Here is a 14,358-nt window from a genome sequence, read left to right as displayed (position 1 = left end):
ATTTTTTAATAATATTATGGGAAGGTTTATAAAGCATTTTTATTTTTTCTGGTGTTCAAACGATATAAATATTTAAAAAAGTCACGCATGAGGCTAATTATGTTTCGTCTCTCGTAATAAGTTAAATAATGTAATGGTTTTTAAATGATAACTAGGTATTTCATTATAAATTTACCGCTTTAATGTTTTCAGATCCTGAAGTGGTAGCCATGTTTGCATATTTTGCCACGGCGGGCCTTCCAATTGAAAACGTGGAACAACAGAGCACGGATGGCATTTTCTATGCCATTAGCTACTTGCAATACAACATTTGTGATTTTGGTCTTAAAGCTTTGTAATTTTGTTGTATTAAAAGATTGCTATTTTTTTATTAATCTGTCTGTCTGTGGCATCATACGCGGTGATCTAGGTACTGTTTGCTTACCTTTTGTTATAAGTATTTAGGTATATATATAAATATACGCCAGGAACTACCCGGAGCGGGGGTCGAGTCCCCTCTCCTGCAGGCGACGCTCCAGCTCCCCGAAAAAATGTATATAATAATTCGTCGTCTAGTACCATTATACAAGCCTTATTGATCATACTTTCAGACCATGTCGAACTTTGTAAAATTGTTGTTGTGTGTAATATTTATTCATAGTGTGTGTAAAATTGTTAGAAAATAAAATCACTATACATTTTGTATAGTATCCAAAATATGTACTTATCTGTAATATCATACACTTTTACCGTACTCGTACATCTGGTGCCACATTACGACACCAAGTGCTATAATAAGCATATTACGTAACTATGCACGTCGAATATTTAAAGGACCATTAACTAAGTATATGTGTAAAACGTTGTATTAACGATACACTTGCGAATAGGTAATTCCAATTTCCTATTTTTCGCACTTGTATTGTAAATAACTATCAAACCTCACTCACTTTGTATCTTTGAAGACGACTATACGGCGATTACTTTAGATACCTAATACTTAGCCGTTGTTTTGATATTAAGGATTAAATAAATAAAAAATAAATTAATTAAAAATTAAAAAACACGACTGCGAAAAAGCGAACTGAAAAGACAAAAATAATTTATAGTTGTGTTAGTTACCCAGTCACATGATTGATATTTTTCATTGACTGTACCTGTGTATTTTATTTCAATTGCAGTCGGGGACCTTGATGTATTGACATTTTCCCATTTAAAAGGTCCCCGACTGCAATCGAAATAAAATACACAGGTACAGTCAATGAAAAATATCAATCATGTGACTGGGTAACTAACACAACTATAAATTATTTTTGTCTTTTCAGTTCGCTTTTTCGCAGTCGTGTTTTTTAATTTTTAATTAATTTATTTTATTTTATACTTTTTAGATTTTTTAAACCAACCATATGTTTTATGATTTGCACCTGGCTTTGGACCGCGTGCAGCGCGTCACATACGTCGGGCTACGCCCGACTCCTTTAGTATGAGGGCGCCTCCAGCGCCCAGATTTGGTAAGCGTACAACGTGTCACGTACGTCGACTCTTTTAGTATCCTGGCTTTGGAACGCGTGCAGCGCGCCACGTACGTCGGGGTACACCCAACGCTTTAAGTATGAGGGCGCCGAAGGCACCCGGGTTTGGTAAGCGTTCAGCGCGCCACGTACGTCGCGCTACGCCCGACGCTTTAGTATGAGGGCGCCAAAGGCGCCCAGCTTTGGTAAGCGTACAACGTGTCACGTACGTAGGGCTACGCCCGACACTTTTAGTATGAGAAGGTCGAAGGCGCCTGGCTTTGGACCGCGCGCAGCGCGCCTCGTACGTCGGGCTATGCCCGACGCTTTGAGTATGAGGACGCCGAAGGCGCCTGGTTTTGGTAAGCGTGCAGCGTGTCTCGTACGTCGGGCTGCGCCCGACTCTTTTAGTATGAGAAGGTCGAAGGCGCCTGGCTTTGGACCGCGTGCAGCGCGCCACGTACGTCTGGCTACCTACACCCGACTCTTTTAGTATGCGGGCGCCGAAGGCGCCTGACTTTGGAACGCGTACAGCGCGCCACGTACGTCGCTTTAAGTGTGAGGGCGCCGAAGGCGCCCGGGTTCGGTAAGCGTACAACGCGCCACGGACGTCAGGCTACGCCCGACGCTTTGAGTATGAGAACGCTGAAGGCGCCCGGCTTTGGTAAGCGTACAGCGTGTCACGTACGTCGGGCTACGCCCGACACTTTTAGTATGAGAAGGTCGAAGGCGCCTGGCTTTAGACCGCGCGCAGCGCGCCACGTACGTCGGGCTACCTACGCCCGACTCTATTAGTATGCGGGCGCCCGGCTTTGGTAAGCGTACAGCGTGTCACGTACGTCGGGCTACGCCCGACGCTTTAAGTATGAGGACATCGAAGGCGCCCGGTTTTGGAACGCGTACAGCGCGCCACGTACGTCGGGCGTCCTAGGAAAGAATCTACAATTTTTTTTAGAAGAAATCATTTATCCAGAAAATACCAAGCTGACTTTGCATAGCATTCGCTAAGACAAAGTGTGAAAATATAATCATCATAAATGTTAAAATTAAATAAAAACATACGGTTATTATGATACTTTCACAATTTGTTCTACCATAGTTGGTGCAGAGTTAGCTTAGAGAGACTGCATCATATCGATTAATAAATAGAAGCTATATTTTAAACTTTTCGATTCCATTAGCGCAATTTAGAAGGTGTATTAAAAACTATGAGTAGTATACTGTACCTAATATAATAAAATTATATTTTTTTATGATCAGCGGTCAAACCCCTTCTTTTTAATGTCCCATTCAATAATAATATTTGGTTTTATGAGATAAGCTTTTCTTAACATATTTTGTCAATTCTTACTTTCTCAAACTTAAACTTAAACCCACATGTTGCGTATATATTATTAATCGGCTTTCACAGCCCTTCATTTTGATACCCTACTCGATAGGTTTGCACGATATTTTTTTCTAAAGGTTGCGTAATATGGCGTATTAAGTCCGCCATATTGTTTTTATAATGACGTCACATAGCCTATGTCACCCGGGATGACGTAAGGATTCTAATGATGTACCATACGTCTAAATCGGTTAAGGCTATCAGAAGTTAAGGTGGAATAAAGAAACTCACATACATACAAACATGAACGCTGAAAACAATACACTCTTTTTTTTGGGCAGTCGTGTAAAAAGTCATGATACGCGCTTACTTATTTAAATTAGGAAAATTAACCTTAAAAAAAAAAAGGAAAAGCGACGTTAAAAAAGGATGATATAAAAAATTGAGGGCGGTGCCAAGCTAAATCTTAAAAGAGTAATTACACTGTCGAAACAAATGCAAACGCCTAAGGTTGCTATCTAATAGCTGGCAGGTACCTACAAATTATAGTTGATCAAGTAAAACTTGTCAATACAAAAAGGCGGCAAATTTAAAAAATGTAGGCGCGAAGGGTTAAAGTTCCATAGAAGTTTGAATTTTGCGCCTTTTTCTACTGACCAGATTTGCTTGACCAACTATAAGTGCAAAAAATATTTAATATATAACAGACAATTTAATATGTAACATAATCCTTTAATAGCAAAGGTAGCAAAGTCACATAATTCTAAATAACCTTCAAACCAAAATCACAAATATTATACTGAATGAAATTTAAAATGAAGAAAACTCCCTCAGTCATCAGTGATTCTAGGGCATCCGTTGGCACATTAGCGATTGCTCTGGCGAACATCGTTACCACTTCTGGATCTGTAGAAAAAAAAAACATATTAATACATAATACCTAACCTCCTTAGCCTTAGGAGGCTTAGGAGCCTTATAAAATAATCATGAAATTGTTTTCATAAAAGTGTACCATTAAAAACAGCCATAGAAAGTGTCTGTTAGTTCAATGTTAAAGACGACTGTCACTCTGCCATAACTACAAAACTATCGTCATGATTCAAACAGTTGATACCTCATTTTAAAAAGGCTAAATTTCTTAATATTTGGTTCCTTATTTGGAGTTTCCATAGGAGTAACTAGAAATATTGGAAAAAATAAAAGTGTGCTTTTTTCTGCTTTCCGATTCTAAATTACATAATAACCGTAAATTCCAAGTGTATCATATTATGTTAGGCCGATTTGTAGGAAATTTTAAGGAGTACTGTTATGTATTAATCATGTGCACATGCATCAGGGGAGGGCCCCTTGATCGACATCAACTTTTCCACATTCTACTAAGATGCTATTATTGGGACAGTTTTGCACCTAAGTGTTAGTCTATAATACATATATTCCTTCGCTGATGAAATCGCAGTTTTCTTTTAACAGCGTGGTGTCTGTATGTGTATTCTTAGGTCCATAACATAGTAGGGACAAAACTGACATTCAAACCTCGATAACATTTTATTTTTACATTTTATGCACACTTAATTTTATTAATAAATGTTCCGGCCGTTTGTATTTTAATTTTTTTATGATTTTAGGTAGTTCCATTTCATAACTTTAACGATAAACACAAAATCCCTCCTCACTCCGTAGTCCCTCGTAGTTGGGGTGAGATGGGATTTCATACAAAAGGTGATTTTGAAAATTTGTTGAATCGATTTTTTTATTATTAATATTACTATAGCACCATTTATAGAATAGAATAGAATAGAATAGAAATCATTTATTCAGACAACACATCAATACAAATGACACATATAATATATACAAGCACAGGGCAAAGATAAACAAAACAGTGGAAATAGAGATGTGAAGCCAAAATGGTCTCCACTCAGCAATGCAGCTGGCACGACTAGCGTGGTCAACGGCGCTGGTTTTCTGTGGAGCCAGCGGAGTGTGCGGGACAGCATAGTGCGGGACACGTGGACGACGTGAATAAATAATATTTAATACTATTATAAATATATACATCAAATATATATTATATATAAATATACATAACTTAACTAACTGGTGAGTAACTAAGGTTGTCTAAATAGGTAATAATGACGGGATCGGGTTTTTTAATATATTTAGCTTCAGGCAGCAAAACTTTGTTGGTCCATTAGGTACGCTTTTAGTTTTGACAAAGAGAATAGATAGTATAGAGGGGTCCTGTCATAGTAAATTTTAAAGGAACCAATAGTACTGCTCTGTCGGATTGGTGGCGGAATATTATTCTAGCACTTCGTGGCGGCGTAACGAAAGCTGCCACGGAATGCAGCGGTTCTGTGCCTTGGGCATAGTAGTCTGGGGCCACGTCTGATGTGATGATAGATGGTCAATTTCTCAAATAAGTACACCGGCTTTTTACTGTTACAGATACCAAAGTGGAGCGTGGCAAAATGTAGAATGCGTCGACTATTCATGTTTAAGAGTTTATTAGTACTCAGGTATGGACTTATGTGTGACCGAGGTGGTATCGGGAAGCAAAAACGTGCGCAGGCATTTTGCAGTCGTTGGATAACTCTTTTGGTGCGAGCTAGTAAACAGGAATACATTATTTAGGTAGCAGTAGCCTTTAAAAGCCATCCCAGCCCCCTGTCATCCCTTCTCTCCCCATTCATAACCCGACTTTACTCGCAATCCCTACTCACCCCATTTTGCGGTATACTTTTATTACCTGTGCTCAACGCCAGTCGTGGGCCAGCGAGGAACGGAGGTACAGGGTCCCCATTATACGTAAATATTTCTGCGCGGTCCAGCTTCAAGTTTTTCAGATTTGGTATCACCGCCGTTACTGATACTTGCACTGAAAAAATTTCCACTTAGACAAAAAAAAATTAAAGAATTCAATGATTTCATTGTTTCATACTCGTGCCGCCTTTTTTTTGGTAAATTGGATCTAGTTGTAATGTTGTTAAAAATTGTATTTAGCAACCTAAGCTAATACATTATTTTAGCATAAGCGATCTAGATCTGTCGGCAGATCTGACACACATATCTATACGTATATATCAGCATTTGGCAAATCACAGTAGAGTAGAAGGTAATGAACAAAAGTTTTACCAAACGTAGCGCCACCGGCGTCCTGCACTACGACCGGTTCTCGACCTCTCAGGTAGTATTTCAGATACAAGGTTTGAGAGGCGAAAGTAACTTGGTCGAAGTCCACAGCACCCATACAACCATTTCCAGTCGCCGTTACGACGCGGTGTTGACACATCTTGTGTCGACACCGTCTGTTTCGGTCACAATTCCAGTCGCAGAGTCGTCGCCGTGTCGACACAGTTACCAGAAATGGGGAAGGGTCGACACATGACACAAAGTGACATAAAGTGTGGTCGCCGTGTGCACACATTGTTTCGAGTTTGCGACTACTTTATGCCAAAATCATTCCTTCATTCGTTCATTTTGTTCCTGTCAAATGGAAACTGTCAGATGGAAAAATACTTAAATAAAAATAAGTGACATTAATACGCCATCTCTAAAACGGATTACAAGACGTAATGATATATTGTTTGCATTTATATTACAATAGGACTTAAATTATTATGGGGAATTAAACTGCTCGAGTGATTTGATAAACTAAGTGTAATATAATCAACGCGCCACCACATTGTTTTAGTTTAGCCGGAAATGAAATTGTTTACTTCTCAGTGCCTGTGTTCATAACTATATTATTTGAAGCATTTTTAGTACTTCGATGCGTATACTATACTTAAATAACAGAAATAACGCTTTACATACTACGAAACTTGTTAATTATGATGTATAAATATGGTTTAAGGCTGAGAAATATTGCAGTCACAAAGTAGTTGCAATGTTTCGACTTTGTGTCGACTCTGTGTTGACACATGACACGCGCTGTCAAAAGTAATAACAAAGTTACTGGTATGTTACTGGATTTGCAAAATGGCTCCTTGTTTTGATTTGTTTTCAGATATTCTCAAAGTGTAAAAATGCCGTGGTCAGAGATGGGCATTAATCGATTAACTGTTTATTCGACTAATTAATGGAATAAAAAAAGTTAATTCTCAAATTTTAATCGCGATTAGTTTAGTAGATTGAAATTGAATTAATCTGAATATTAATCGAATAAATTATCGATTAAATCTCGATTGAAAGTTGACAGGGGTCCATTTTTGTACGTAAAAATAATAGAAATGTCTTGCATGCAGATGGTAGCAAAACACTTTGTCATAAAAGTCGAGATGGGTGTCGATATATAGGTTTTAGGGAGTGCCGATTTCGAAAATAATGACCATTTTGGAATCCGAAATGGCGGCCATGCACTGTGTCATAAAAGTCGTCATGGATGTCGTTTTATACGTTTTAGGGGGCCCCAATTTTGAAAATGATGACCATTTTGGAATCCAAAATGGCGGCCATGCACTATGCCATAAAAGTAGTCATGGGTCTCGTTTTATAGGTTTTAGGGGGCGCAGATTTCGAAAATGATGACCATTTTGGATTCTAAGATGGCGGCCATGCACTATGTCATAAAAGTCGTCATGGATGTCGTTTTATAGGTTTTAGGGGGCCCCGATTTAGAAAATGATGACCATTTTGAAATCCAAAATGGCGGCCATGCACTATGTCATAAAATCGTCATGGGTGTCGTTTTATAGGTGTTGGGGGCGCAGATTTAGAAAATGATAACCATTTTGGATTCCAAAATGGCGGCCATGCACTATGTCATAAAAGTCGTCATGGGTGTCGTTTTATAGGTTTTAGGGGGCGCAGATTTCGAAAATGATGACCATTTTGGATTCCAAGATGGCGGCCATGCACTATGTCATAAAAGTCGTCACGGATGTCGTTTTATAGGTTTTAGGGGGCCCCGATTTAGAAAATGATGACCATTTTGAAATTCAAAATGGCGGCCATGCACTATGTCATAAAAGTCTTCATGGGTGTCGTTTTATAGGTTTTGGGGGGCGCAGATTTAGAAAATGATGACCATTTTGGATTCCAAAATAGCGGCCATGCATTATGACATAAAAGTCGTCGTGGGTGTCGTTTTATAGGTTTTAGGGGGCGCAGATTTCGAAAATGATGACCATTTTGGATTCCCAGATGGCGGCCATGCAGTATGTCATAAAAGTCGTCATGGATATCGTTTTATAGGTTTTAGGGAGCGCAGATTTCGAAAATAATAACTATTTTGGAATCCAAGATGGCCGCCATGCACTATGTTAAAAGTCGTCATGGATGTCGTTTTATTGGTCATGGTCATCAATTTCGAAATCTGCACACCTGTTTCAAATAAGGTATCGGTAGATGCATTCTAGTAAGTCAACAACATCTATATCTACTATCGAAATGTACTTTTGATAGTACTTATGTAGTAGTACGAAATGTAATCTGAAAGGAATCAAGTAATATATATTCCTGTACCTAATGAAGAATCGACATTGATTTCTATTACTAGTAATTGTAGTATTCGAAAAATTGATTCCTGATTCCTCAAATGGAATTGTACTTAGTAATTCGGTATTGTTAGATTACAAAGTAATCTAGGAATCGGTAATCAGATTACAAAGTAATTTCAAGTAATCGTGGAATCAGGAATCAATTACGAAATGCCCATCTCAGACTAAGTAGCACTGCATTCAATTGATCTGTTTGGCGAACCGCGAGTTCACAGTTCGGGGCGAACTACTATATGTATAGGTTTTAGGGTGTGCAGAATTCGAAAATGATGACCATTTTGGAAACCAAGATGTCTACCGTACACTTTGTCATAAAAGTCGTCATGGATCTCGATTTATAGGTATTAGGGAGTGGAGAATTCGAAAATTATGATCGTTTTAGAATCTAAGATGTCTGCCGTGCACGTTGGTCATCGTCATCATTTTCGAATTCTACTCTTCCTAACACCTATAAATCAACATCCATGACGGGTCATATGACAAAGTGCACGGCAGACATCTTGGAATCCAAAATGGTCATCATTTTCGAATTCTGCACTCCCTTAAACCTATAAAACGATATCCATGACGACTTTTATGACAAAGTGCACGGCAGTTATCTTGGATTCCAAACTGGTCATCATTTTCGAAATCGGCACTTCCTAAAACCTATAAATCGACATCCGTGACGACGCAAGTTATCTTTATTTTCAGATCTAACAAATTGCTACAGAATACAAAGGACAAAAAAGAAGCGAGGAGGTAATGAAACAAGCAAAAATACAGATGATTCCTCGACGCAATTGGGTGATTCTTAAATTGTGTCCAGATTTTTTTGTCATAAAAGTTTTTATTTTTCACATACATATTACTCTCACAAGTTCCGTGACATTTCGACCTTGTAATTTTTTAAGTAAATGTTTTTGTTTATCTATGAGGATCTCACTAGAATAATATAATCAAGGTATGTTTATATTTGATGATTGAAATAGTAACGCAAAAAAAATATATATTTGTGTCTTATATTCCTGCCGAAGACTTTTATTTTACCTTTTCCTTCTACACAAGTTTGGCCAAGTAATAAGAATTTAGGGCTCTCAATTTTATTTTGACTTCTACAACAGTAAAGCTACGAGGCCATGTTTGGTATCGTTTTCGTATAAATTCGCAGTACCAAATTTAGTTAAGGTATCACATTGACACCATTCCGAAGTAAAAACATATAAACTTATTAAAATACTTTCTTTTAAACTCCTCTTCACGCTTAAACTGCTGAACAGTTTTAATTTAAATTTGGTACACATATATTTTGAGTCCCGAGACAGGACATAATAAGTTATCTCAAAAATCATCCTTTAAAGGTGTGAAATGAGGTGTAGGGGGGAATTCAGAATTGACTTCTTGAAGTTAATACTGTTTAAGTTTAGGTTTGAAGTCATGTTTTTTTATCATTTTTAACTAAATCAAAAATGTAGACCATCCCAAATTTCATATAAATCGGTTCAGCGGTTATTGATTTCCCGTACAAATTTCCACGCCATTTTTCACACCTTCAAAAGATGATTTTGGTTATAAGATCTATCCTGTGTCCTGTTCCGGGACGCAAACTATTTCTATACCAAATTACAACGAAATCGGTTCAGCGGTTAAGCGTCAAGAGGAGTTTCAAAAAAACCGGCCAAGTGCGAGTCGGACTCGCGTATTAAGGGTTCCGTACATTAAGTCCGACTCGCGCTTGACTGCACATTTCTAATAGGTTTTCCTGTCATCTATAGGTAAAGAACTATTTTGTGTATTCAGACGGACATACATACAGACGCACGAGTGATCCTATAAGGGTTCCGTTTTTTCCTTTTGAGGTACGGAACCCTAAAAAGATTTTTTTTCTTTTTGTGGAATGGTGTCAATGTGATACCTTAAATGGATTCAGCACCCCAGATTTATACGAAAACGATACCAAACACGGCCTAGCACCTTCACTGATAAAGATATATCAAGATAAAATTGAGAGCCCTAAATAAACTTTCAAGAGCGGATATCTCAAAAACTATTCAACATATCGAAAAAATTGACGGAATAAACTTGTAACAAATTAAATTAACTTTCATTTTGTATAAGTGGCCATGTCGCTGAGATGCATAGTTTCCGAGATATAATCGAAAAACCGGAAAATGGGACCTTCAAAGCCCCCTCTCTCCCCCCCGCTCAAGGGCTACGGCCGGGGACTTTTGATATGTTCACCTCCTAACTTGTCAAACCGAGTTACGGAGTCAAAAATTGTGTTCCGAGCATTTCCCTCTACAACTTTTGGAGCATTCGTTGCCTGACCTAAGTAGCTTATTGCATTTCTTTAAAAACTTTTCTGTAAAAGGTTGACGGGTGTTGGGTGTTTATATGGTTTCGGACGATTATTATCATTTGCATTACCCATGATGACTTACTAGAATTACGAGCACACGAGACACTAATAGTAGTTTGACAAACCTTGGTTTTCAAGAGGTATTTTATATTGACATTTGCTGTCACAAATTTGCTGTCAGATTTAGTCGCAAACCGCACGCAAAGTGCACACAAATGTGTCGACACCTTGTTACGGAAAAGTGTAGACACGGCGACGACACTTTGTTTCGAAACAATTCTAGACACATTGTGTGGACTCTGTTACGACACATCTGACATTTAGTTACCACTTTGTGATTCTGCGACTGGAATGGTTATATGGGCAATTACCAAGTTGTCCGTCTCTTTGTCGATACTGAAAAAAGTTTTCATTGTCGATCAGGCTCCCATGAGCCGTGACAAAAAATGCCGGGATAACGCGAGGAAGAAGAGGAGTGCTCCTAGCTAATTTAAAAGAATGGTTCCATGTGGCAGAAAGAATGAAGGTTGGCATATACGTAAAAACACTAGAAACGAGTCGCCAATTTCTTTTCCACACTACATCGTTTTTCGATGTAGCATAAACAAAAACAAACTATATATATATAACTACATATTATATCCTTAGGAGATAGTTGAGTGTGCTCAGAGCATAAAAAGGTCAACCACGGCGTTGCATGAACAAGAGATTTCCTTTGGCAGGATTGGTCCTTAGGACCCAAGGATGGATTTATGAAGTGGGGCCACCCAGATTTTTGATGCAGGTGGGGGGCGGGGGGGTTTTAAGCGTCGGCGACGTCTGATGTTAATAATTGTTTAAGTTTAGGTTCTATGTCAAGTTTAGTATCATTTTCAAGTAAATCAAAGATGTAGACATAGATTTCATCTAAATCGGTTTAGCCGTTATTGATTCCCCATACAATCTTACACCTTACTTTTCACTTTTAAGAGATATTTTTTTAATAAAAACTTTCCTATGTTCTTCCCCGGGACTCAAAATATCTCTATACCAAATTTTATCTAAATCGGTTCAGCGGTTATTGAATCCCCATACAAATTTCCACCTCCCTTTTCACACCCTTAAAGAATGATTTTTGAGATTTATAGTAGGCTATGTTATTCCCTGGAATTCAAACTATCTCTGTACCAAATTTTAACTAAATTGGTTTAGCGGTTTAAGCGTGAAGAGGAATTAAAAAAAAAATTTTTTTTTCATATTGTATGTGTTTTTACTTCTGAATGGTGTCATTATGATATCAGAAATGAATTCGGCATCCCCGATTTATACGAAAACGATACCAAACTTGGCCTAGTAGCTTAAATGATATAGATATCAAGATCAAGTTGAGAGCCCCAGCCCCCCCCCCCCCTAAAAATTTACATCAAAAATCTCGGTGGCTCCACTTCTTAAATCCATCCTTGGGTCCTAAGGACCAATCCTGCCAAATCTCTTGTTCACGCAACGCCGTATTTTATGCCCAGCACCATCGGCTAAGGCGGGATATTATTAGGTTTACAAACGAATTTAGAAACGAAACGACGAATGAATTGACACCCAAATTATCACACTTACTAAAACTCCGCTACTCTCCCGTCTTTGATTCCTCTATATTCCAAATTGTTAAATGTAGCCGACACGTTCGAGTTAGGGTAGTTGAGCGTGGCCTGGGCTCGGAAAAGGGGCTCAGGGACTTGTCTCCCAGATATCTTGCATTGGGAGTGCTGTGCAAAGAACTTGCGGATGCAGAATGTGTCGTACGCTTGGCAAGGACGCTGGATTCTGCCTTGAACGTCTAGAATGAGGTTATATCTTTATTTTAATCGGACACTACACGCCTGGGATTATTTATTGATCCCTCTGAGTCTCCATATTCAACCCATTCAAAATTTGATATGACTAGTTCAAAAACATGCAGGTAAAACAACACCCATATAGTGGGTAGATTCATCAATTTATTTAATGTATTGTGTAGAAAAAGGAATAAAGAATATTTCTTCCTTCCTTTCCTTAAACTTTTCCAACTACTAGAAGATACTTTGTGTGATGTGGCATTATAACCTGTAATCATACATAACATTTGATTGCGATACTAGTTGTAAGATTTATTTTTGAGGTCAACAAAGAGCTACCGGAATCGCCAACATATAATAATCGACTCCAATGTTACATAGAACTTCTACCCTTGCATAGAAGAAGACTTCGACCACGCTTAGTTTGCACAAACTTGGCAGTGACAATGCTTACATACATATTTCATAGGTATAGGTAATTGACGTATTATTTAGCATGAAACCTAGCGTAGTCGGAATCTATGTCATACTTATTTAAAAAAAAGATATCCCAAATGCAAAACAGGTGAAATAAAAAAAAATAGGGGTCATCTTACACAGATCAACCTAGCCCCAAAGTAAGCAAAGCTTGTAATATGGGTGCTAGGCGACGATGTACAATTAAACAATGAGATAATTGCGTGATACCTAGCCTAATAAGTTTAATTTGGGCTAGATATTAATATTTTTACACTCCTGATCACCGATTAAAAATCATCGTGTATAGATAAATACATAATTATATACATAGAAAACACCCATGACTCAGGAACAAATATATCTGTGTTCATCACACAAATAAATGCCCTTATCGGGATTCGAACCCAGGACCATCGGCTTCACAGGCAGGGTCACTACAGACCGGTCGTCAACCGTGACCGGGTCGGGTGACATTAATAAATAAATTTATTTAAATACCTGGATTCCCATCGTCGTATTCATAATGTTCATATAATCCCCGCGACCGTTGTAACTTTTCAACATCACTTAATTTTCTGTTGATTAAAATATCCTCCACATCCCTGCCAAAGTATTTTCCATTGTATTTGTTTCCATAATTGTCTCCATAATAATCTGGCTCTCCAATGCCTCCAAAATAGTTAGTATTTATATGACCACCAGCCGTATTTTGATCTGGAACGTTCTCGACAATTCTTGCACTGCTGGCAGGGATCTCGATGTAATCAAGATTTTGGGCATAGGCCCCAAAAGTAAGAAGTGTTATACAGAAATAATGTTCCATCCTTATATGGAACTTAGGCCACTGGATATGTCTGAATGTACATTGTTGTTCATATTTAGGATTATATTAACATCTTTTCTTGCATGATCGGTCAGAATTGAGCAATTATTCATTTAATAACTATTAGATATGTCCGACGTTTGCTTGATCAAAATGCAAACAATTTGTATGCAACAATGTAAACTGTACTACATGGTATAAATATTCAACAACCATAATAGCAAGAGCATGCTGAGCTGAGGTGTATGGCCGAGCGTCTTGACTGCCCGCTAATAAAGTATTGGGTTGAGGTGACGGTAGGGAGGGACAAGTGGCCCTAATAGTCGGGGTATGTGTAAGTAGTTTTATGTTTCCTCTGTTGTTATTTTCATTTTAGTTCTTGAATTATATTTTTCTGCATTGTTTTAGGCATGTTACACAACGAAGGCCGCAAAAATATCTGACACGATCTTCTTTATAGAGCCATAAGAGCGTGTCACATATTTTTACGGCCTTCGAAGAGTAATATATTATTGCAGGTGACTGTACAAGGGTGAAATTATCCAAGAAGCCAGCTAGTACCTAGTTATATCTTTTTTTTAAACGGAACAGCGTAACGATAACCTCAGA

The 14,358-nt window shown here is 38.1% G+C and overlaps 1 protein-coding gene across 1 annotated transcript; it reads right to left on the bottom strand.

Moving 5' to 3' along the window:
- Positions 1-1,457: 1,457 nt before the first annotated feature.
- LOC134795161 (uncharacterized) lies at positions 1,458-13,853 on the bottom strand. The gene is made up of 5 exons (XM_063766992.1): positions 13,425-13,853; positions 12,264-12,469; positions 5,953-6,109; positions 5,541-5,695; positions 1,458-1,649 (listed from the first exon to the last, which is right to left on the bottom strand). The coding sequence occupies exons 1-5, from the start codon at positions 13,747-13,749 to the stop codon at positions 1,458-1,460; spliced, it is 1,035 nt and encodes a 344-aa protein (XP_063623062.1). The 5' UTR covers positions 13,750-13,853.
- Positions 13,854-14,358: the final 505 nt, after the last annotated feature.

Source organism: Cydia splendana, chromosome 11 (genome assembly GCF_910591565.1).
Source record: "Cydia splendana chromosome 11, ilCydSple1.2, whole genome shotgun sequence".
Classification (NCBI taxonomy): Eukaryota; Metazoa; Arthropoda; class Insecta; order Lepidoptera; family Tortricidae; genus Cydia; species Cydia splendana.
This window is presented reverse-complemented; position numbering and strand designations above follow the sequence as displayed.